Source organism: Pipistrellus hanaki, assembly GCF_964339955.1.
Source record: "Pipistrellus hanaki genome assembly, chromosome: 2".
Lineage (NCBI taxonomy): Eukaryota > Metazoa > Chordata > Mammalia > Chiroptera > Vespertilionidae > Pipistrellus > Pipistrellus hanaki.
The window spans coordinates 178,083,927-178,108,895 of record NC_140504.1 but is presented as its reverse complement, the minus strand read 5'-3'; the positions used below and the strand labels follow the sequence as shown (position 1 = coordinate 178,108,895).

At 49.3% G+C, this 24,969-nt stretch overlaps 2 protein-coding genes across 7 annotated transcripts in view; both read right to left on the bottom strand.

Moving 5' to 3' along the window:
- The window catches only part of STK40 (serine/threonine kinase 40), a 38,055-nt gene extending 26,829 nt beyond the window's left edge, over positions 1 to 11,226 (bottom strand). Inside the window, exon 1 of one of the 2 annotated variants that reach the window (XM_084871952.1) lies at positions 10,857 to 11,226. The gene's annotated coding sequence lies outside the window, so the exon portion shown is untranslated. Of the gene's footprint in view, positions 1 to 10,425; positions 10,638 to 10,856 lie in introns of those variants that run through there. The other variant, XM_084871951.1, reaches the window with a different exon arrangement.
- A 5,680-nt stretch (positions 11,227 to 16,906) lies between these two features.
- On the bottom strand, positions 16,907 to 19,979 carry LSM10 (LSM10, U7 small nuclear RNA associated). 5 transcript variants are annotated; one of them, XM_084874350.1, is made up of 2 exons: positions 19,365 to 19,979; positions 16,907 to 17,713 (listed from the first exon to the last, which is right to left on the bottom strand). In XM_084874350.1, the coding sequence occupies exon 2, from the start codon at positions 17,692 to 17,694 to the stop codon at positions 17,323 to 17,325; it is 372 nt and encodes a 123-aa protein (XP_084730476.1). In that variant the 5' UTR covers positions 17,695 to 17,713; positions 19,365 to 19,979; the 3' UTR covers positions 16,907 to 17,322. The 5 variants fall into 5 exon arrangements, with proteins under 5 accessions (XP_084730476.1, XP_084730475.1, XP_084730474.1 ...); XM_084874349.1 differs by having other exon boundaries at positions 19,683 to 19,979; XM_084874348.1 differs by having other exon boundaries at positions 19,814 to 19,979.
- Positions 19,980 to 24,969: the final 4,990 nt, after the last annotated feature.

Here is a 24,969-nt window from a genome sequence, read left to right as displayed (position 1 = left end):
GGCAGGGTTACTGACACACCCTCCCACCAGCCAACAGGGCAGTGCCCCACACCGCTCCCTGACTCACACAGTCGGGGAGTCACCCCCACCGCACCTCAATATTCACGCATAGGTGCTTCTACCAGCGCCACCACCTTCCCTACAGGCCTGTTCTCCGTCGACAAAGCCAACCCAGAGAACCAAGAGGAATTCACAGAACCAAGTGTTTCAGATGATGGACCAGTTACTCACATGCCAGATGGAAAGCAAGGTGGATTTGGGGGTCAGGTAGGCCTGGTTTCAAATTTCAGTTTGCCTCATTCACTTGGTTTGTGACCCTGAAACAGTCACCAGTCCTCTGTGAGAGGCACCTCCACTCCGTGGGCCTCAGTTTCCTCATCTCTAAAGTGGGATGACTGAAGGCTCAGACAGGATGTTGTGGTTGGTGGTCTCGGGGGCTATGCTGGATGAAAGGTGAGCATCCCTGTTCCATGCTGAGTAACCTTCCTGGTGACAAGTCTCTAAGCAAATACCTTTTAAACTGTCATTTAATGGGCGTCTACTGCTTGCCAAGAACTGTCCTTAGTGTTCCTGAGATTTTCTTCAATTCTCACAACTTTATGAGGGAAAGATTCCCCCCTTTTACTGCTGACGAGTCAAAGCCCAGAGATCCTGGCCCAGCTCACCTGCTGTCTGTCCTCTACTCCGCTAGCTGCCTGGAAGGGGTCTCTGAGCGAGGGCTTTTTCTCTGAGTCTGAGTGACAGCCTTCTCTGAAGCAGGCGTGAACCTTTTCCCAGCAGCCTGAGGCTATATGCCATCTCCCCTGGAAGCCATTTGCTTCTGCGCTCAGGATGGATGCTGGGGGTGGGGAGGCGGATTAGTAGGCCCCAGGCTACAGCCAGGACTCCCTGATGACAAAGATTCACGCCTGTGCTGTCATCTTCACTGTTCCAAAACAGGGTGATGATTTTGTTCCTTTTTAAAATTCGGGATATGTATAGCTCCAATTTGTCAAGAATATATAACATCACATCATGCTTCCCTGCCTGAGGGTACGGAGTGCACTGCTGCGTTCAGCTAGAGTTCCCTCTTGTTGCTCAGGGTGAACCCCACCCCCTGAAGCCCTGCTCTCGGCCTGGGGGTGAGTACCTGCAGCAGCCAGAGAGGAAATGACTCAGCCAGTGGAAGTGGGAGGGGCAGTCAGAAAGAGGGCTCTGTGCCCAGCTGCTCCCCCTCAGTCCCCGGTCACTGCCTTTCCTCACAGGACTATAGCATGCTGAGTTCAGCAGTCCTGGGGGCCTGCAGGGCCTGCAGACCCCGCCGCTCACAGGAAGCCCGATGTCTGCTGCTCGCGGTCCAGCTCTAGTCTCCTCCAGGAGGCAAGGTTACGCACACAAGGAGACGCCGTAATCAGTGATGTCCGTCTTTACCCCACTGCCCAGAGAAGTCCTCACTGGGCTCCTCTGTGAGTTCCATGAAGGCTGGGGGGACAGACGGAGGCTAAAGGCCCCTGCCCAGGAGAACATGTCTCAGTGATTCTGGGAGAAAAGGCTCCAGGGCTGTGCACACAGAGGTGGACCCGTAGACCCCTCTGGGGAAAAGATAAACACTGTAAGAAACTAGTTCCTGCAGATGGGTCACAGGACCTCACCAGCAGCCACTCAAAAAGCCACCAGAGCAGAATCCAGGGCAGCATCACCAGCTCACCCCTCCCAGGGGCCTCCGGAAGCAGCTGATGTGACAACAAATAACCCGTCACCATGAGTGGGTGTCAGAAGAGGAAGGAACAGACTTAATAGCTCTTTCTGAGCTGTGCTGCCCTGGTATCTCCCCCACCAGCGAAGCAGCCTGGGAAACAGCGAAGAGCACTTTCTTGGGAGGCATTCCTGGCGGCCTCTTGGCTCTGAGGGGAGGGGGGCTTCTGCCATGAGCAGTGATGGCAGACTGAGCCACTTAGAGCCCTCACCAGCATGCCAGCCTCCCTTCAACTAGGGGACCTGGTATGAACAGATGACAGGGAGGTCCCTCAACTCAAACCATCACTTATTACTTTGGGCAGTGACTCAGCCCAGCCCAGCCTGCCTCAGGGTCCCATGTGGACTTCAGGTTCTTGCCACTCACAATGGTCCCAATCAGGCAGGAGAATATAGCAAGCGACTAAAGGAGGGCTGGCTGAGTCTGAGGGCCACCTTTGTGTCCACTGTGTGACCTGGACACGTGTTTCTCTGCTCCTGTCTCCCACCTAGAGAGAGAGACAGTGATGCTTCCCACAGGTTCCCTGAGGACTGCTGGGAGCCAGAGTGTGGGAGGCACTTGAAAAATGCTGAGTTTCCTTCTACCCCAGATTTCCAGGGAGACTTACGGGAGAGCCCAGGCCTGGCCTAGGTGCAACGATTCTCTCTTTTCTACTGTTTTTAATAGCAGAAATCACTACAATCATCCGGTGAGAAAGGCAATTAGGACTGGGGCCAGCAAGCTGCCTTTTCTTAACCGCCTCTATCAAAAATTAAATTCGATTAAACTCCACAATTTTGACAATGAACAATACAGTTCACTTTCTGTGGTTTTACTGAATGATGCTAGCGGTGGCTGCTCAGAGGGTAAGATTACAGAGGCAGACAGCAGGCCTGGCCATCAGAGTGCCCCTCAGTGGGCCGTTCAGAGGGATGGGCCGACACGAGGGCCTCACCTGCTCTGCCCCTGGGAGGCCAGCCATGGCCAATCCCAGGGGCCAGAAGCCTCCATGGACAGACACTGGCAAGCAAATGCTCCTTGAATGTCTGCTGCCTGTGTCTCTGGAGAGGGTGACACAGACAAGGCCTGGGGCCTTGTCTACCTAAGAGTCCTGCACAGGCCCAATAGGTGTGCAGAAGACATGCATGAAATAACAGCCGACAAAGTAAAAGAAAATACACACGCCTGGGGCCCAGCACTGCTAATTCTAGGGATTATCCTACAAATATACTCACACCAATTCACAAACATAATTGCTCCAGGGTCTTCATGTGTGGCAGTAAGAAAAAAAATCACACACACACACACACACACACCCTCAGACAGGTCCATCAAGAAGGGACTGGTTCACTACATGGTGTTCCATGCAAACAATGGAATACTATGTAGTCTTTAAGACTAAAGCCACACCTGCTGATAAAGATGTCTATGACACACCACATTTTTAAAAAGCAAAATACTGAACTATTTGTATAACACAATCCCATTTGATTAAAATATTATATACACCTCTAGCCGAAACCGGTTTGGCTCAATGGATAGAGCGTCGGTTTGGGGACTGAAAGGTCCCGGGTTCGATTCTGGTCAAGGGCATGTACCTTGGTTGCGGGCATATCCCCAGTAGGAGGTGTGCAAGAGGCAGCTGATCGATGACTCTCTCTCATCGATGTTTCTAACTCTCTATCTCTCTCCCTTCCTCTCTGTACAAAATCAATAAAATATATTTAAAAAATATTATATACACCTCTGAATATACATAGGAAATTTCTAGAAGAAACTTAACAATGGATACTTCCATGCAGTACTAGGGGCTTGAGGAGAGGAGAGAGAGTGCTGTTGTATATGCTTCCATAACTATTTTACCATAGACTACTATAATAGTAATGGAATAGCAGGAATGGAATCAGGGGAGGCGGGGCCTCCGAGAGGCACACAGAGGGAGTATGGCACGAGAACACGAGTGTGAGTGTAAGTGCCCTAAATGTACAGGTCTGTGTGCTGACCCCAGGCTACATCAGGAGAGCGGGGGTGGGAGGGACAAAATCACCACTGCTGGTACACTGAAGCTCTCCCAGGTAACTTGCAAACATAAGGAACTTCCTGCTTGCCACCTGGTATCCAAAAGGGCTGGGAGGCCCAGCAAACGGTTTAAACAGGATATCTGGAAGCCGGCTTATGACACGGCTTTTGGGACAGTTACACACCTGCCAGCGAAGAGCTCATCTGGGCCTCTCACTAGAGCTAACCCCTGGGTGCTGACTGCAGGCCAGACACTAGCTGAGCCTGCTGTAGACGGTAACACTCGTGTCTAATCCTCGTTACTACCTTAGCAGCAAGAAGCATTCTGTCCATTTTACAGAGGAGGAAACTGGGGCTGGAGATAGGAAATGACTTGTTCAAGGTCACTCATCTAGCAAGAGGCAGAACTGCTGGTTGACATGGTTGAAAGTCTCTTAACCCACGAGTCAAAGGGCTGGGCAGAGGTGTGTGTGTGGGGGGGTTTGTCTCCAGACAATGGCAGTTTCCATTTTCTGACAAAGAAGGGATTCCTTCAGCTTTGTCAAGGTCCCTTCCAGCTCTGCGGCTCTATGAGTCCAGGTTCCATGTGGCTGGCTCCCTGGGGCCAGAGTCTGGCTAGGATGGAGGAATGGGGTGGCATGAGTTCCAGAGTCACACAAGTGTGGGCTGGCTCTTCCTTGCTGGCTGTGTAACAGTGTACAGGTTACTTAACCCCTGTGTGCCTGGGGGTTGTCCTCTGTAAGAGAAACAACTCCTTCCTTAAATGTGAGAAGAATTCAATATGTACTGCAGAGTACTTAGCTAAGGACTGGAAGATGGTGGGGATCCTTTCTTTTTGGCTGTTTTCCTTTGTTCCTTCAGGAGAGACCACCTTGAGAGCAGAGTCAGAACAGAACACACCCTGTGGAACTTGCCCCAAACACAGTAATGCCAGGAGCTCATTATCAATTGCAAAATGGAGTAGGACTCTTGCCCCCAGAGTTGGCAGATGCCAGCAGTGGGGCTCCAAAAGCCCCACAGAATTTTGGGCGACAGCACTCCAAAGGTCTCCCAAGGGGATGAACCCGAACGAGCCTCTTCCCAAAGCACCTGCTGTTCCCTGACCACACTTCAGCCCAGCTCTGCCCTGAACTCAAAGACAAATGACGGGCACAGCAGTCCTGTTCTTGACACTTGCCATGGCAATGTCCAGGCGACTTTCTCTTCCACCTGGTACCTGGGGTCAGGGGCTCCCTAAAGGCTAGAGATCCTCTATCTCTTTTGCCAAGAAGACAGCAGTGTATCAACATATTTAGCGGGGACAGCTTCAAAAACAGAGACCTCAGTTTTGCTACCTCTATGCTTTCCATCAATTAGAGTTTCTTTGAATCATCAGGCCTGTATACTGCTATATTAGGGAGTCTAGACTCAAACCAAGGACAGACAGTCATTAGCCAAAAGAGAATGACTATTACTGGGCTGTAGCCCTCTTAGGAAGGAGGACTTCAACCCCGAAAGTTTACTTTTGCTTGCTGGGGGGAAAGCAGGCTGCTTCAGCTTATTAAAAGGGGCCCAGGGAGCATTTTCTCAACCCATTGAGATTTTGGTTCCTGGCAATTGTTGTTATTTTGGCTCAAATAAATTCTTAAAAATCCTTAAAAATGGGAGGAGGGTGACTAGAAATTCTATTAATAGCCTATATATATAAAAGACTAAGCGACCAGCAGACTCTCTGACAGTCCAATAGCTGTGACGCACACTGACCACCAGGGGGAAGACACTCAAGGCAGGGGGCGGAAACGACAGGCATGGAAACATAGAACAGACTGATGAATTTCAGAGGGAAAGGGGGCAGAGGGGAGGGTGGGAAGAGATTAACCGAAGATCTTATATGTATACTAGAGGTTCGGTGCACGAATTTGTGCACCAGTGAGGTCCCTTGGCCTGACCTGTGGGGATCAGGCCCAAACTGGCTCTCCAATATCCCCTGAGGGGTCCCGGACTGTGAGACCTCTTTGAAGTAGCAACTCCTCTTCTAGAATTTATCTTGCCGATATCTAAGCTGGGCAAGATCACACGTATACAGATAGTTACTTGAGCTTTGTTTGGAAAGCAAAAAGACAGAAAATAACCTAAGTACATCAGCAGAGAGCCTGTTGAATAAATGACACAGATGAAGACACAATGTAGCCTCAGATGATCCAGATGTGTATGTACCAAAGTGGAACCATCTCTAACATAGTAAGCAAATCAAAGCAAGCAATAGCATCCTTTCTCCTTTTGGGGATATTGATTACAGATCCCAGAGGATATGCAATGCTGCTGTGGGCCAGGTGACCTTCAAAGCTACAGTCTCACCTGAGCAGGTGGAGGAGAAAGATATGCTCCTATTCAGGCCACTTTCTTTTGTACGCCACAAATGCAAGAAGAAATAATGTGGAGAGCGCCACAATTCCAAAGGGCCTGTGTGAAGCCTTGCAGACCAGCACATCCTTCTCCAGAGCCCAATCCCATTCATGTCTAGCTCTGCACTCCCCTTGAGCTCAGGGGGATAAGGGCACTTCCTTTATGGCTGAGTGAGTCCCAGGGAGCCTCTGGCTGATACCTCTCCTTCCTGAGAGGAGGGACTGAGTCGGCTGACCCAGCCTCTGGAGCAAATGCAATCTCAGGGTCTCTTTCTGGATAAGATCTCCAGGGAGCCGGGAAAGCCATCCCTCCTAGGGGTAGCTGCTGTGCAAGGCCTCATCAGTCTGTCCTTTGCTGAATTGTCTGGATGGTGTTAGACTGAAGGGCCATTTGAAGGCAGAAGAAATTATGGGAGCTTTTTAGACTCAGCCACTTGAGTTTCTGAAACAGCCACTTGAGTTCACCTCCCCAGGCAAATCGGCATGGAGGGAAGGTGAAAGAAGGGAAGCTGCCCTTCTCTCAGGCACTGACTCATGCCAAACCAGAGGGAAGCCTGGCCCAAAGCCAGGCAGGGTGCCACAGGCTTCACAACTGATCCTGTCCCGTGAGAGTGTGCGCAGGGCTTGCTAAACAGAGCTGGCAGATTTCACTGGTCATTGTCTTCTCCCAGCCATCCTATCTCTACAGTATTATTCACTCTGTCACCCAAGCCAGGAACCTCTGAGTCACCTGCCACCATTGCTCCTCCCTTAATCATCACTTACAAATACTCCCAGAATCTAGTTGACTTCCCCCCAAACAGCCCTCTTTGTCTTTCCTCTCCATCCCAACTGCCTCTGCCCTGATCCAGGCCCGCACTGATCTTGCTTTGAATATTACAACAGCCTCTTATGGATACTCCAGACTTGTTTTCTCCCCAATCCATCCTCTACCCACAGCCAGGCAGCTCTTGGGAAGATGCAAGTCTAATGTTTCCTCCACTTAAAGCATCCCATCACCAAAAGAATAATTAGTTCAAGCAGGTTCGCCCTGGTGCCTACTCCTCCAGCATGTCCTACAGCCAGGCGCCTTCACACCCTGTGCTTGAACCACTGTGGTTCCTACAGTGCACACACACCAGCATACAGCCAGGCCTGTGCCCTGCTGCTCCCCTGCTTGGAGTGTTTCATGCACCCTCAGAAAACTCTGCTCACAAGATCCAATTTAAGCTCTAGGGGCTCTCCAAAGTTCTCCCCAATCTCCTCATCTTCCAGGGGAATCAGTCTTTCCTCTGGGTTCCCACTATATGCTGCACAGACTTCTGTGAGAGACTTGCCAAGCTCTATGCCAAGTGTTAACTGGTTAGGAGCTTGCCCTGTCCCTGCGGCCTACCACTCTGCTCTCCTTCTGCCCCCCCCCCCCCCCCCATCCTATGCCTAGCACATCCTCAGCAACACATGGGAGCCTGTGTGTGTGGAACTCAAGTTCTGGATTTTGAGCCATCACACACAGCAATATGTTTCCTGCTGATACTAATCCAGACACCAGACTAGGTCACTAATAGGGACACACATGGAAGAAATTCTAAATGCTTTTTCTCAGCATTCCTATTTCTATTTTAAAAAATGGTTCTTTTAAAGAGCCAGGCTGAATCATTCGAATGGCTCCTGTACAGACTGGGTAAACTCCCCACAGATTTTCTGTTCAGAAGGAATACAATAAAAGTCTGTGATTTTGTGATGCCTTAGGACACTTCTGACAGCTCAATGGGACACAGTTCTAGCTGCCACTAATTGCATTGACTAGTTCTTGGAAGTTCTTTTCTGCAGCCTGTAATAACAGCTAACACTCGGTGTGTGTTAAATGCGCAACCTGCCACATCTTACTAACCCTCACACCTGCCCTCCTAGGGAGGGGCTCTGACTGTCCCTTTTTCACAGATGAGAAAGTCAGGCATGGATAGAATAAGTAACCCTCTAGTGACTGGCAGGGCTGGCATTAGAACCCAGATATGATTGCAGAGCCAAATAGGATCTTAACCACTACAAACTGTTGCCTTCCCCAAACGTCAAATTAAAGGCCCATGGAGCAAATGCAGGACCCCCTACAACTGGCCTTCTGAGAGGGCAGCTTCCCTCTCCAGCTGCTCAAGCAACCTGCAATCCCAGGAAGAGAGGGCCACATGTACCAGGCACTTCTGTACTAGCAGAGCAGTCCAGGGCAGTGAAGGGAGCTTGTCAGCTGCCCCTGGTGGCATACAGTGCTTTCTCAGCAAAGACCAACCACCCTAGCACCAAGACTCCACTCTTAGAGGAGGTCTGCAGTCCTTCAGTCTCTCCTCCTCCTTCCTCTTCTGCTGGGACTCAAGGAGACAGTTCTAAAACTAGATCCAATTATGACACTCCTTAGCGTAAAACTTTCTCACAGGCTCCCCATAGCCCTTGGCACAAAGTCCCAAATTGTTAATGTGGTGTTTCTTGTCAACCTATACTGCTTTACCTTGCACCATGTTGACTTTCATGCCACCATATGGAACAGTCTGAGGTTTCTGGAATAAACTGTGAGTGTACTGGTCTTTCTCTAAGTAGAACACCTTGCTTCTTCCCTTGCACATGGCTAGCACTTCCCGTCCTTCTAGATACTGCTCCCACATATCATTTTGGCCAAACCTTCCCAAGACCCTCCCCCTACCCAGGGTGAGCGAGCAGCTTCCTCTGCTGGAATCCCACAAGCCTCTTGTTCCTGCTGCTACTGGCTTTTTCATACCACACTTCAACTATCTGTCTATAGGCAGTCTCCCTGTACCAGGCCATAGGCTTCTTCAAGTAAGAATAGCTAACATGTACGGAACTATTATTATGTGGTAGATGGTGGTTCTATGTGTTTTACATGTATTAACTTTTAAAAGCTTCCTAACAACTCTATGTTATCACCCGTTTTAGAAATGAGGCACAGAGAGGTTAAACAACATGTCCAAGGTCACACAACCAGAAAGCTGCAGAGCCAGAATTTGAGTTCAGGAAATATGGCTCCAGAGTAATCACTTAAAAAAAAAAAAAGTATTGACTGATTTTTTTTTTTTAAGAGAGAGAGAGAGAGAGAGAGAGAGAGAGATAAACATTGATTTGTTGTCCCACTTATTTATTCATTCCTTGGTTGCTCCTTGTATGTACCTGTCTGGAGCTTGAACCCACAACCTTGGCATATAATGAGGACACTCTAATCAACTATGCTACCTGGCCAGGGCTTCCAAAGTCCACTTTTAACCACTATATATAGGTTTCTTGCCTCTCTAGGCAAGGATACTGTCGTTGTCATATGGGAAATGAATGAATAAATGAATGAATGAATGAATGAATGAGGGCTATCTCCAGACTGTCTAGATCTAACCCACAAACAACTGGCACGGCAGGGCCATCAGAGCGCAGAAGCAGCTCACAAGCACTGTTTACAAACAATATTCTGCTCTTCCTTATCTCATGAAAGCTAAGCCAAGAGGGAAAGGGAGCCCAGCCCAGAGTGACTACCCTCTTCTCCGCTGCTCTCAAAACCGAGCAGAGCCAACCGGTTTCCTCCCGTGACTTAAAACAGAGCAAAGTCTATCCTGCCACAGGAGGCGGCTGTCATCTCTTCCTTCCGCCAACAAACCCGCATCCAACCTACTGGGTGGGGGTGCGCAGAGGAACCCAACGCCCCCACCTACTGGCTGGAAGGTGAGGCCGAGCGGCGTGGGAATGGGCGGGCCTGACCCGGCGAGACAGGTGAAAGAGTGACCGCAGCACTCTCCTTGACAAAGGCCGACCACAACACAGCGCTCGCCAGCAGGTAGCTCTGACCCGCACCTGAACGCCGCCCGGGAAGCGAAAATTCCCCAGTAGCGACGGTGCCCGTGCCAACGGGTGAGCGCTGCCGGAGGAAGCCCTGACTGGCTCACCCTGGGGACTCGTCCTAACTTTCAAGTCACTCTCGGATCGGGGAGCGAAGCATGGAAAGGTAGAGGATCTCTTGGGGGAAACCTGACTGGTTCAAACGCCGGTGCCTTCACGTACGGGCGGAGTGACTCCGGGCGAGCCGGGCAGTGCCCACCTCCCAGGGCTTCCGCAGGACGAGGGTCCCCGAGGCCCCCGGCCCCGGCGCGCGGCAGCTCCCGCCCCCGCAGCCCGGGCACGGCGGACCCCAGCAGACGAGGGGGCATTCTCTGTTGCCATTTCTGTCACAGCCAGACGGCCTCGGGCTGTCACCACAGTCCCATCACCACAGCCACGGAGGCCCGCCCAGAAAACCCGCACCCTCCGCCCGGCTCCCCGCTCCCGGACCCCCGCCCTCACCTTCCCCCGCTGCTCAGCGCTGCTCGCCCATAGTCCGTAGCCCGGAGCCGGGACTGCTCGGAGCTCCGTCGCGGGGGGCCGGGCCGGGGCCGGGCCGGGGGCGTGGGACCCGCTCACCGCCGCCTCCCAGCGCAGCAGCCCGAGCTGCCGCCGCCGCCGCCTCGCTCCATGGCTGCGGCGCCGCCACCTGACAACGGAAGTGACGCACAGCCCCCTCCTCCCTGCCCCAACCGCAGCCCCGCCCCCTCTCCGGGCCCCGCCCCTCGGCCGTGTCTTCGGCCTCGCGACGTTGTGATTGGACAACCATCTGGACGATGAGCGGAAGCCTCCGGGCTAGAGGCCAGATTCCAGATGCGGATTGGTTCGGGGTGGGGTCCGGCCGAGACCTGTGAAACCATTGGAGGCGGAGATGCTAAGGGGGCGGTACTTACCGCTTATCTGAGTCTGCGGAGAGGCTCGGCCTGAGGCACCGCCCCCGCCCCGACTCCACCGCACCTCGCGTGCCCTACAGTCTCGCCCTGCCAGGTTTGGAGAAGTCTCCGGGAGTTGGAAGATCGGCCAGTGGTAGTGTATCTATCAGGAAAATGGGTATTCCTAGATCCCCATGTCTCGGTTTCTGGAGTTCTGTGCGGAGAGCGCTGCGGCGATCAGATTCAATAAATGACAGGAATTCCTGTAGAAGCCCTCACAATTCCTTTCCCTCGGGGCCCCTCGCTTTTGTTGAAACCCCGCTTCAACCTGAAGTCCCTGAAGTCTTGACCAGGGAGGTTTACAGTGAACAGTTCTATTCATGATTCCAGTCATCTAACCTCAGCCCCTCCTGCTGCAGTTTCGGTCCCTTTCTCCTCCTCCTCCTCCAGCAACCACGCCCTCCATGAATCAGCTTCTTACACCAGCAGAGGAGCCCTTTAAAGGGATTGATTGCATCAGGCTGGTGACTCACTGGGGCCTTCGGAGAGCCTGGCTTCCCTCCCCTGGCATGCAGAAGCAACTAAAAGGGCTCAGTGGCAGCAGCATCCGCGACCACGGCCGTCACTCCTTTGTTTCAGAGGTGTGAGCCGGGGAGCTTGCTGCATATGACTGCCTGATTCCTGGGTGTCTTGCCAGCTGTCCCTTGGGTCGCTCTGCATTCATGTGTGGGCACACGTGTCAAAACCTGTGTGTACTGCTGGGCTTTCCGAGGCATGTGGCCAGGCACTTACCTGTATGTGCATTTATCATCTCTATTCGGGTAGTGCGAGGACCTGAGAGCTGGTGTAGAAATCTGACTGCCTCCTCCTGTGTCTATCTGAATGCCTGGTGTTCACAGCGGATGGGGCTGAATAACAACAGTCATCCAAACAGCTCCCGCTGGGGGGTCACAACCCGTGTGGAGCGCTTTAGAGACAGCAGGTGAGGAGTCTATTTACAGAAGAAGAATCTAGATCTCTGAGACGGGAAATAACCTGTTCAAAGACAACACAGCTTATAATGGCAGGGCTGTGATCTGAACCAATCTGGCAGGTTGTGAAAAGATTGGATTTGAATCCTTACTTCACTCCTTACAAGCTGACTGATGAGTGTAAGTTCCTCATCCTTTTCCACCTGTCAAAACAGGGATAACACTTCACAGGATCCTGTGAGCATTCAGTGTGTGGAAACAGCTTCTCACAGGATCTGGCGAGGAAGAGTGCTTTACATGCCCCTCAGTCACAGAGCTCTGATGACAGAAAGCCAGGCACAAAGAAGCCAGCCCCTGCCCCCAAAGCTCTCCTCTCTGACAGAGGGAAAAGCCTAGGGATTCCGGAAGCCCTGACTCTGACAGGAATGAGTTTTGGGTTTTCCAGCTCTAATCATCAGCTAGATGAATCACTAGGAGTTGACACTCCCCACCCCCCTTCCTCCATCCCCAGGAGACTTTCAGCTGATTCAAAATATAGGATTTTAACAAAGGAGAGAAGGAGGAAGAGAAAGTGGGGAGGAGAAGGGGTAGTGAATAGAAACTAAAGGTGCCAGCCAGAGGAAATGAAAGGATATCAACACGAGACTGCTCTCTCTCTCTCTCTCTCTCTCTCTCACACACACACACACACACACACCCATGATGACATAATCTCCAACTCTGGGCACACCGCTAGACAATGCTGCCAAAACAAAGTGACGCCTGAGACAATAGCATGAGGTGGTTGCTTGATGAGGTATAGGCAGGTCTGCCTAACACAGAAGCAGAGGAGGAGACCTTCAACCCCAAGGAGCTTACTCAGCCTCCTTAAACCCAGCAAATCCTTCTCACTGGCTGGCTTCTGGCTTCTCTTTGTGGCCAAGCCCCAAGGCCTGGGTATGGCAAGTTTTGAGTGACTGGGAACCAGCACTGAGATGAGCAGGGCACTGTCATCTGTGTGATGTCAGGGGTGCTGGGGAGCAGAATAATGTAGTGTAGTATCACAGAGCTTGAGTAATACAGACATGAGTTCAAATCCCCACTTGGCTGTTCACTAGTTCTTCGACTTTGAGCAAGTCACTTAACCTCTCTGGGTCTGTTTCCTCATCTGTGAAATGAGGCTATTAATATATACCTCCAGGGTTGTTATAATGATGTAATGAGATTATTCTTTCATTCCACAAAGATTTGCGGAGGGGCTGCTAGGTACAAAGCACAGAGCCAGATACTGGTGATCCAGTGGGACCAAACAGACTACCTACAGCTCTGCTCTCCTGTAGCACCTAGGGCCCTGGCACAGGGCCTGGCACCCAGTGAGACTCAACAATCCATAGCTACTTATGATGATCATCTTGGCATTCTGCCATTAACTTAATCGTGGGAGCTGAGGAGAGTCCCTTCCCCTGAGGAAACTAGGCCTGTTTCTTCAACTATGAAATGACAGGGCTGCCCACAGGAAATACTGAGGTGAGGTGCCTACCTGCCAGTGTGGGTAACAGGGTCAGAGTTAACACACTGGAGTCTCAAGAATGTGAATGGCCCGGCTGGTGAGGCTCAGTGGTTGAGCATCAACCCATGAACCAGGAGGTCATAGTTTGATTCCCAGTCAGGGCACATGCCAGGGTGGCCGGCTCGATCCCCGGTAGGGGGTGCACAGGAGGCAGCTGATCGATGATTCTCATTATTGATGTTTCTGTTTCTATCCCTTTCCCCCTCTCCCTTCTTCTCTCTGAAATCAATTAAAATAACATAAAGCAAAATTAACTGCATCTGCTAGGTTCAAAGTATAAGAACAGTCTCATTCTTTTAAAAAAAAATAAGAATATATTTTATTGATTTCAGAGAGGAAAGGAGAGGAAAGATATTGATGGGCTGCCTCCTGCACACACTGGGGATCGAGCCTGAAACACAGGCATGTGCCCTGACTGAGAATCAAACCGTGACCTCCTGGTTTGATACTAGTAACTACTGAGCTAGACCGGCTGGGCATGCAGTTAATCTTTTAAAGCTATTTCCTTCTGTAGTACTTGCTTCTGGGTATTGTTAAAGTTTAGGTTGAGAAAATATGTAAAGCTACATTGAGCATCTATTACACACACATACACACACACACACACACACTCACACACATGACAGAGTCAGACAGGATCAGTGGTTTCCAACCTTCTCACTTCAAAGCTTCTTTTAGTATTTTCTCTCCACAAGAGCCTCACTTTTGGCAAGATTTTGTCTCCTGTACAACCAGCCTGCAGTAAGCCATTCCTCCCTTTTCATTAATAAAAGCCTCGTATCACAGCCATGAGAGTTTGTGGTCATGAGGAGCAAGCCAGGTGACCACCATATTATTGGTGGAATTCCAGCCCAGAGCAGAGAGTGAGCCAACTTGGCTACTTGTCACGTACTCTGTACTGTTTCTCTGGGCCCCTCTGGAGCATTGATAAGAACTCAAGGGACCCTTACTGCCCTCAGGGATCCTTCAGCCAGGGATGCCAGGCTGGAACTCACTGAACTGGATGTTCTCCTTCAAGTCCCCTCCAGCTGAGAGCTGGAGCTGTTGTATCAGAGAGATGTGAATGTCAAGCTGTCTGCCCACCCAGCTCTCCTCTGAGCCATGGTAATTGGAGTTATTTTGGACAATTGTGGTAATGGTCCCCTCCTGCCAATGAGAGAGAGACCCCTGTACTCTTCTCTCCAGGAACAGGAGGAGAGGGAGGGGACATGCTGTACCACCCGAACGCTCAGAATTCCCGAGGATTGTCATCAACGAGGACCCCCACATTGATGTACATGTGGGCTTGCACAGAAGCTACAACATGTCGCACAAAAACCAAACTCCAGCCGGGACTGGTTTGGCTCAGTGGATAGAGCATTGGCCTGCGGATTGAAAGGTCCCAGGTTCGATTCCGGTCAAGGGCATGTACCTTGGTTGCGGGCACATCCCCCAGTAGGGGGTGTGCAAGAGGCAGCTGATCGATGATTCTCTCTCATCGATGTTTCTAACTCTCTATCCCTCTCTCTTCCTCTCTGTGAAAAATCAATAAAATATATTAAAAACACACACACACACACAAAAAAAAACCCCACCAAACTCAAGTGGGGTGATGACATTTGAAATATGTCTTTTATCTTTTCCTCGGTGTCCCTGGGCCTTGCCTTTATGCAGATAGCTAGGTTAATCTGCATTCCTTATGTCAGGAAACAACTGATACAACAGAATGCAGAGTCCATTTTTAGCTTCTGAATTCTAAAGGCCTAGCCTTCAGGGAGGAATGGGAAGAATTTCTGAGCAGATACAAATTTAGAAAACCATGTAACAGGGGCTCTGGGAGACTGACTTGGGGGCAGTAGTCCCTGAGAATAAAGATTCTCCTCAGCCTCGTTGCTGGAGGGGATCAGCTAGGTCTCAGAGACGGGAAAGCAGAAAAAGTTGTGCCCCTTTTCCTGGTGGGGTGCCAAGAAGTAACAAAACCCTCTCAAGAAACAGCTGAATGTTGCATTTGGGCAAACAGGGCCTAACTAACCCGAGACCTTAAGAATTTAGGCCTGGGGGCGGTGGGGGGGGGGCCTGGGAGGATAAGGACACATATATAATACCTTAATCAGTAAAGAAAGAAAAAAAGAATTTAGGCCTGGCTGGCCTGGGAAAAGTAGGATAAAAATCTGAACATTGAGAGGGGGATGGGTTACCCTTGAAGGGGAAGTCGGGAGATCTTTTGGTCAGGGAGGAGCCACCTGAGTGGGCTGGTGACAAAGCACCAGAACAGAACCCTGTGGATTTATGCAACCTGAGTGCATCGAGAACGAAAGGCCAGAACAACACGGGCCATCGCAGTGGATGTCAGCGTGACGGGGTGACCACCAGATCAGACTACCTTTCCCATGCTTTGGCATCTTGAAAGGAAGTGCCCTAGAATTCAACCAATTCCGAGAAAAGTGGTGGTAGTGGTGTGTGTGTGTGTGTGTGTGTGTGTGTGTGTCGTTCTGATGAGGTAGTCCAAGGACAACACTTTGACCAAGACTGTGCTGGAATGGGCTGCCCTGACCTTGGGCTGTTAGTGCCCAAATGAACACTCCTATCAAATCTCCCTCAAGAAATGACAGTATCCTAAGGTGAAGGGCCCTGCCTTACTCAACTCAGACTGGATTTCAGTTTTGTGGTTCTTGACCACCTCTTCCATCTATATGTGTAAAAGTGACTGTTTGACCAGTAGCTATGACTCACACTGACTACCAGGGGGCAGACGTTCAACACACAGGCATGGAAACATGGCACAGACTGATGAATCTCAGATTTGTGCACCGGTGGGGTCCCTCGGCCTGGCCTGTAGGGATTGGGCCAAATCTGTGCACCAGGTCTCTGACATCCCCCAAAAGGGGTCCCAGATTGTGAGAAGGCACAGGTCAGGCTGAAGGACCCCACCGGCACATGAATCCGTGCACTGGGCCTCTAGTTAGATTATAAGCTCCTTTCCCGAAAGGACCGCATCTTACTGTCAATGTGTGCTCGGCATAAGGCCTGGCCCACAGCAGCTGCGCTGATGTTTGTTTGATGAAGACAAACCTGCTAGCGCCACAGGACAGAGCTGCCTTTGCTGAGATGGTGTTAGCCTGTGGGAGGGCTGGTATGGTTGCAAAGCAGTGACAATAAGGACTTGGGTTCTAATTCCCAGAACCCCTTCTTCCCTGAAGACCCAAAGATGCTCAGAATTGGAGCCTAATTTCGTGCTGTTGTTGGATGAGTTCCCACACTGGAGAAGGGCTCAGGATTACTCCAATGACTCCATCTCAGGAAACAGCAATGAGACTAACAGCTCCCTCAGCAGGGAATCTGAACAGAAAAGCCACTTTCTATCTAACCAGACTGAGGGACTCTCCTATCACAACTCTCAGACTGCTGACTGCTAGTACTGTGTGAGAAACCCCATGCCTAGACCATCCCCATACCAATGGAAATCCGAATGGGACAGGTGATTCCAATGTGCAGTCAAGATTGAGACCCTGCACCCTAGGACACAGGACCAACAGGGAGCCCATACATCAAGAAGTACATGAGGCGCACACTAATTTTTGTCTAAGTTTAATTTAATATGAAAAAGGACACAATTGCAAGAAAAATGGGGTCACTTAGGGTGGTTGAGGTTGAGCACATTTTAATAATCCTCACTGGGAGAGGGTTGAAAACAATTGGACAGATTCCCTGAATCAGCAAATCATCGACTCGGATGCAAATGGTCAAAAGGCGGGGATTGTCATCTACCCCAAGGCCACAGATAAACAGGATTGTGGATCCCAGGGTGAGTCTGGGAGGAGTAACCCTGTGAAAGGCAGCTGTGATAGGTGTTGCCTGCAAGATACCAGTTTCTGGGCTGGCCCAACTCCCTTCCCAGGTTCTGGGCAGGGATGGAGGGCAGGCAGTTGGCTCGGTAGAACTCCGGAGGAACCTGAGTGGTGACTAGGGCTTGCCGAAAGGGACAGGCTTATTTGTGCTTCTTGGTGGGAAACTCCCGCCGGCCCTGCCCCAGGCTGCCGAAGTTGCGCACACGATGGATGATCTGCAGCTGCCGCTCAATGGTCTCGGTGATGTTCACGTCATCGGGGATGTGGACGTAGCGGACGTTACGGCCGGTGACAAAGAGGTCATCCAGCTCAGCCTGACGCCCCCAACGGTCGGTGTAGGTGACGTTGGCGAGGCGGATGTTCATGAAAGCATCGACGTTGTCGACGCGTCCGCGGGCCACGCTCTCATCCCGCAGGTCCACGGTGGTCACCTGGCCCTGGAGGCCCTGCAGCAGGATGATCAGGCTGTTCTCGGAGATTGTCCGCTCCTTCATCGAGTGGCTCACTGCCATTTTCCCACACGGCTGGCTGCTGTGGGGAGGAGCACACAGACGGGAGCTTTAGCAGGAGAGAGGGGTGCGGTTTGCCAAATCACCTCCATCAGGTTGTAGTCTAAAATCCCCAGCACAGATTTCCCCAAGTTTGCCCACCTTCCCAATTTTTGAGTCTAGAGCACCCTTATGAGCCAGGTGCTTCATGTGCACCCCTCATCCCCTTGCAAGCCAAGGATTACTTATATTCATTTTATAAATAAGGAAAATGTGGCCAGGAGAGGTTGCGTCACTTACCCAAGGTCAAACAGTTGATAAATGGAGGTGCTAGGATTCAAACCCATCGCTACCCTATTCCAAAACACACAGGGGTTCTGAACCCTCAACATAGCTTAGAATCACCCGTGGGTTTTGACCTAGCCTCTACACCCCAGAGGTTCTGATTCATTGGGTCAGGGGTGGGTGGCCAGTATCCTATCTTTTTAAAAGCTCCCCAGGTAATTCTAATGTGCACCCAAGTTTAAAAACCACTGCTCTGAGATGTAGTTTATACTCTGGCTATTCAAAACACGGGTCCATGGACCAGCAGTTTCAGCATTACCCAGACATTTGTTAGAAATGCAGAACCTCCAGTCTCTCCTAAGCCCTTCTGACTTTCATTTTAACATGAACCCTGGGTGAAATCACCAGTAGGTCTCAAACATCAGAATCACCTGGAGGACTTATTCAAACAAAGTGCCACCTCCAATTTCTAGCGCAGAGGGTCTGAGGTGGGGCCCAAGAATGTGCATTTCTAAGAGGTCCTCAGGTCTACATAATGCAGCTGCCATATATGTAGAAATTTAGCTCATTAATTTTATTTTTAAATATATTTTATTGACTTTTTACAGAGAGGAAAGAAGAGGGATAGTCAGAAACATTGATGAGAGAGAAACATCGATCAGCTGCCTCCTGCACACCTCCCACTGGAGATGTGCCCACAACCAAGGTACATGCCCTTGACCGGAATCAAACCCGGGACCCTTCAGTCTGCAGGCCGGCGCTCTATCCATTGAGCCAAACCGGTCAGGGCTAGCTCATTAATTTAAAAAAAGTGCATAGAAAGCACAGGTTTTGAAGGCAGAGAAACAAAACCTAGGTTGGAATCTCCACTCCACCCACAAACTCTGTAAACCTACCGTGTTTCCCCGAAAATAAGATCTAGCGCATGGAAAGATAAGACATCCCCTGAAAATAAGACCTAGCGCAACTTTGGGAGAAAAAATTAATATAAGACACTGTCCTATTTTCGGGGAAACAGGGTACGACTGTTAATGTCTCTGAACACCCGTTTCCACATCTATTTTTTGTTGTTAATCCTCACCCAAGGCTATTTTCCATTGATTTTTTAGAGAGAATGGAAGAGAGAGGGAAAGAGAAACTTCGATATGAGAGAAACACATTGATTGGTTGCTTCCTGCAAGCCCCCTGACCCATGAGGAGCCTGCAACCAAGGAAGTAACCTTGACCAGAATCGAATCTGGGGCCCTTTGGCTCTATCGACTGAGCCACACCGGCTAGGGCTGTTCCCACATCTATTAAACAGTAGGCTAAATGGGGCTAACTGAATCTCATCACATTGAATGCACTTGCGTTTGCTTTCAACATGCCCTGATAGTTTATTAATGTAACTTTGCCTTACTTATCCTTACATTCAGACTCTGAGTGGAAGGTGGTGGAACTTTAAGACCTTGTTCAGAATCCAGACAGGGCTGACAGGGTGGCACTGGGTGGCAAGCCAGCCCCCGCCGCAGACGGGGTGGGCGTGGAGCCGGGCGGGAAGGGTCTAGCGTCCCATCAGCTTCGCCAGGAGCATGGCCACGCACTCAGCCCGGGCTGCACGGTGACTGCGGTCAGGCATGGCTCTGAGACGGGCTCAGCCGCTTTCTGGAAGGGAGACCTCTCTCAAGCCATTAGGTTCAAGCTTTTAGCCCACTGATACATGGGGATGGTGAAGAGCCTTTACTCACAGAGCCTTGGGAGCGGACTGGGGGGGACTACGCTCCGCAAATCGGCAAGACGGTGCTTCCGCTGCTCCCCACGGCCCTCCGCGGTTCCGTAAACCCTCCCCCCGGCCCCGCCCCGGGTCCCCCGGACGCACCGCGCGGGATTCTTTCCGTTTCCCGGTCCGAGTCGTAGCGGAAGCTAGCGGGCGCCTAGCTGGGCGGCCTTACTCCGGCGGCGGGATTTAGAAACCATAGCAACAACCAGGCCGCTGTGGCTCCGGGGAGCATACATAGCGCTCAGTGCGCAGGTCCACCACCCCTGGCGAAACCTGAACTACAATCCCCAGAATGCCCCGCGAGCGCCGCGAGACTCGCGCTTTTGCAATCCCCGCCCTACTTCATTGAAAGGTCTCCTTCATTGGAGTCATTCATTCATTCATTCATTCATTCATTCATTCATTCATTCATTCATTCATTCATTCATTCATCCATCCATCCATCCATCCATCCACCCACCCACCCACCCACCCACCCACCCACCCATCCATCCATCCATCCATCCATCCATCCATCCATCCATCCAACTAATATTCATTGAGCCTTTACCCTGTGTAAGGCTCTTTTCAAGGCTCCGGACATAGCCGTGACAAAAGAGACAAGCTTCCTGATCTGTTGATGCTTAAATCTACTGGCGGTGGCAGGTAGGGATGTCAATTAGAAAACAAGGACATTATGATAAAAGTCCTTCAGAGCATTGAAAAAGGGTAATGTGATAGAAATTAGGTGGCTTTAAAAAAACACATATATTTTATTGACTTTTTACAGAGAGAAAGGGAGAGAGAGTTAGAAACATCAATGAGAGAGAAACTTCGATCAGCTGCCTCCTGCACACCTCCTACTGGGGATGTGCCCACAACCTTGACCAGAATCGAATTTGTGACCTTTCAGTCAGCAGGCCAATGCTCTATCCACTGAGCCAAACCGGTTAGGGCTAGGTTGCCTTTTATTGGATGGTCAGGCATGTCCTAAGAAGGTGACATCTGAATTGAGATGAATGACACAAAGTCAACCTGGTGAAAACTAGCAGAGGAAACCATTTATGTGAAGACTGGAGAAATGAGTTTGCCAACTTGGAAAAATGGAAAGGCCGGTAAGACTGGGGAGAGTGGTGTGACAGAGATCACAGAGGAAGACAAGAGCCAGGTATTCAGGATTTGTAAGCCAAGGTAAGGAGTTTGGCTTTCTTGTTAGGCACGTAGGTTCTGGAGGCAGTGCCAGGGTTCAAATGTGCTCTTTGCAAATGGACTTCAGACAAGTTAATTATTCTCTCTGTGCCCTGCTTTCTTCATCTATTTCTAGAGGTGCAATGATAGGCTATCAAAGGGGAGTTACATGACCTGATTTACATTTTTGAAAGGTTACTCTGTATAGCCTTGAAAAGTTTCTGTCTTCTCTCAGCCTCAACTTTCTCATTAGGGGGAAAAAAAAATTGATTTCAGAGAACTGTAAGGTTTGAGTGGCCTTCATTAACGTGTGACAGCACCTGGCACATAGGAGAAATTCAATGAGTTAGGCTTGTTTGATTTTTTCACTCTCATACAGAAGCTTCACCATAAGCATGGAAGCTGGCTGCTGCATATAATGCTGAAAGCCAGCTTTGAGCTACAAGAAATGCCTGTCTTAACCCTGGGTGTTAATGAAGACAAAGACAGTCTGGTTGAAAAGGTCAAAGAATTTTTGAGCACTTTGTGATCTTTCTGAAGACTACTGGCAGCAAAATGATTCCAGATACTTCAGCTTTGTGTATCTTCCCAGCTGTATATTCATACAAGTCTCTTTAGAAAACTCAAGTTTTTAACCATTTTTGTGAGGAAGACAGAAACATCAATTATGAGAATCAATGACTGGCTGCCTCCTGCACATTCTCTACTGGGGGTCAAATCTGCAACCCAGGCACGTGCCCTTGACCGGAATCGAATCTGGGAGCCTTCAATCCACAGGCCAACTGAGCAAAACCAGCTAGGGCTAAGAGAAATTATTAATAAAAATGATCTTGCTTTATATGCTATATATCTCCAAGGCATTATCATTTAAAATATATATTAGAGCCGAAACCGGTTTGGCTCAATGGATAGAGCGTCGGCCTACAGACTGAAAGGTCCCAGGTTGGATTCCGGTCAGGGGCATGTGAATTGGTTGTGGGCACATCCTCGGTGGGGGGTGTGCAGGAGGTAGCTGGTCGATGTTTCTCTCTCATCGACGTTTCTAGCTCTCTATCCCTCTTCCTTCCTCTCTGTGGAAAATCAATAAAATATATTAAAAAATAAAATATGTATTAGAAAATATATTAATGAAAAAGACAAAAGGGTAAAATAGTTGTAATTTTAAAAAATCTGCATGGATTCATTTTAATTTTATATATAATGAAATATTTTTTTCAAGTTTGTTTGGAAAAAAAAAAGTGCTGAAGCACATATGAGACTCTAGCTGTCTTCTACCGTATGACAGACCTTAAAGAGACTTGCAAAATATATAAACAATATCACTTCTTACTCAATTTTTTTGGAGAAAACATAGTTATTTCTAGTATAAAATGTGAAAATGAGTTTCTTATTGTTATTTTAAACGCAATGAAGGTTTTTGGAGTTTCCAATATATTTTAAGATTACAAAGGGTTTCTGACATGGAAAAGTTTGAGAACTGCTGTTTTAGTCTGAGGATTTTCACATACTTTCTCAACTCACTGTAATCTGGCTTCTGTTCCCAAAGTTCCACTAATTTCTCTGGCAAAGATTACTAATGATTCTGTGTTCATAAAATTGTTAGCTCCTTTTTTAGATCTTATTTCCATGATTCTCCCCATTGCTTGGCCATATTGCCCATCCTCCTCCTCCTTGATTTTTTTTTTCTGGGGCATTGTATCATTCTGTCCCCCCAACCACCCCCATTTCCTGATGGTTTCTTCTCCATTTTTTTCTCTCTTTACCCCACCCCCCTCCACTTCATTCTCCTGCTCCCAAATGTGCTTTCTCTGGGGCTGTATTCCCAGCCCAGATGTCTTCATGGTCACATCTATCTCCATGCCATTTGGAGATAGATGTGAGTCCCTTGTCTAGGTCTCCAGCCCAGACTGCTCCACTGAGCGCCATTTTCCATCTGTCTGTTACCTATTCCCATCTGTCTTACTGGAACTTGAAACTCAGCATGTCTACAGGCACATTCACCAAGGCCTTCCCAAATAGCTTGCTGCTCTGGATTTTTTTTTTTTTTTTTTTTTTTTTTTTTTTTTTTTTTTTTTTTTTAATCTTTATGGTTGCTACCACCATTTTTTAGCTATCCATGTTGGGCACCTTGAATAAACTTGGCAACTTCTACCAGTTCCTGATTCCCCCACACCTGTTATAGCCACTGAACCCTGCAGATTCTTTGAAGCCTATCTCCTACTCTTCACCTGCCTTCTTATTCTGACTGCCACCATACTAGTTGAGATCCTTTTTTCCCTTATTTTGATCATTATAAAAACCATCTTACTGGCCTTTGTGTCTCATGAACCTCTGCCAACAGATTCAAAGTACATAGGTATGATCTTATCATTTATCAGCCCGCAGAATAAAACTTTTGATACTGACATGTAAGGCTTTCCATGATTTGAGTCCACCATACCTTGCAGCTGGATCTGCTTTAGGTTTTCTGCACAAACTCTCCAGTGTTTTTCTTTCTTTCTTTTTCTTTTTCTTTTTTTAAATTATGTTTTCAGACCTCGCCGGCATGGCTCAGTGGATAGAGCATCACCCTGCGGACTGAAAGGTCCCAGGTTCGATTCCGGTCAAGGGCATGTACCTTGGTTGTGGGCACATCCCCAGTAGGAGGTGTGCAGGAGGCAGCTGATCGATGTTTCTCTCTCATCGATGTTTCTAACTCTCTATCCTTCCCCCTTCCTCTCTGTAAAAAATCAATAAAATATATATTTTAAAAAATTATGTTTTTATTGATTTTAGAGAAAGGAAGGGAGGAGATAGAAACATTGATGAGATGAGAAACATCGATTAGCTGCCTCCTGTACGACTCCTGCTGAGGATCCAGCCTGCAACCCGGGCATGTGCCCTGACCAGAAATCAAACTGTGACTTCCTGGTTCATAGATCGACTCAACCACTGAGCCATACCAGCCGGGTTTAACTAATGTTTCTTATAGTGTGGACTGGGAACCAGTTGCCTCATTGTTACCTGGAAAAGCTTTTAAACCCAACGCCGGACCTTCAGAATCAGAAGTGGAGCCCGGGGAATTCGCACATCTAACAGTACGCACAAAATTTGAGACTCACTGTCCTACGCTCTGGTCAGACTCAGCCACTCAGCAACCTCCCCAGACCCTACACTCTTGTCTCTGCCTTTGCTGTCCTGCCTCCTCCATCTGCCTCGAGTCCTCTCTCCTTTATCTTTGGATCTTAAGTCCAATCCCTCCTTCAAATCCTGCCTGTCTCAATTGCTACACTTTTCTGAAATCTTCACTGCTTACTCCAATTGGGAGTGATATCTCTTCTATGAGCCTTGAGTTTATTGCTTGCTACCTGTTTGCTTGTTGCATGCAGATTCTTTTTTTTTTAAAATATATTTTTTATTGATTTTATACAGAGAGGAAGGGAGAGAGATAGAGTTAGAAACATCAATGAGAGAGAGTCATTGATCAGCTGCCTCTTGCACACCCCCTACTGGGGATATGCCCACAACCAAGGTACATGCCCTTGACCGGAATTGAACCCGGGACCCTTCAGTCCCCAAGCCAACGCTCTATCCATTGAGCCAAACCGGTCCAGGCTGCATGCAGATTCTTGATAGTTATTTGCATAAATCTTACCTCCCCTATTGGCATCCTGGGTGTTGGGGCAGAGAAGCCGAGGAGGCCTCATAGATGTGCTTCATACTACAAACCACAGTTGCATGAGAAACCCTGGTTTTATGAATGTGGAGAGAAGATAGGGATCTGAATGAAGTCAGCAGTGGGAATGGAAAAAAGGGATGGATGTTACAGATACTGAAAACAGCTAATCAGTGTGGGTGGTAAGAGAAGGGATCAGTGATTTAAATGGTAACCCTGGGTATCCGAGGAGATGGCAGCCCATTGACAGGAGTGAGAGGGTTGGGGTGGGATGGGGGTCATGCCTGTGGAGGAGACCTCGTTTTTTGGCTACTCAGCCACTGAATTCCTTTCCCCATGTTTGAGGAAATCAGACATTCTGTGAATTTCGGTGGCAGGTGAGAATTGACTTCTCACTAAAGATGATTTAAAGGTAAGGTGTTGTCTCTGATTC

Coding starts and splice junctions, on each gene's coding strand:
- LSM10 (XM_084874350.1), bottom strand. CDS start 17,694: ATGGCAGTGAGCCACTCGATGAAGGAGCGGACAATCTCCGAGAACAGC.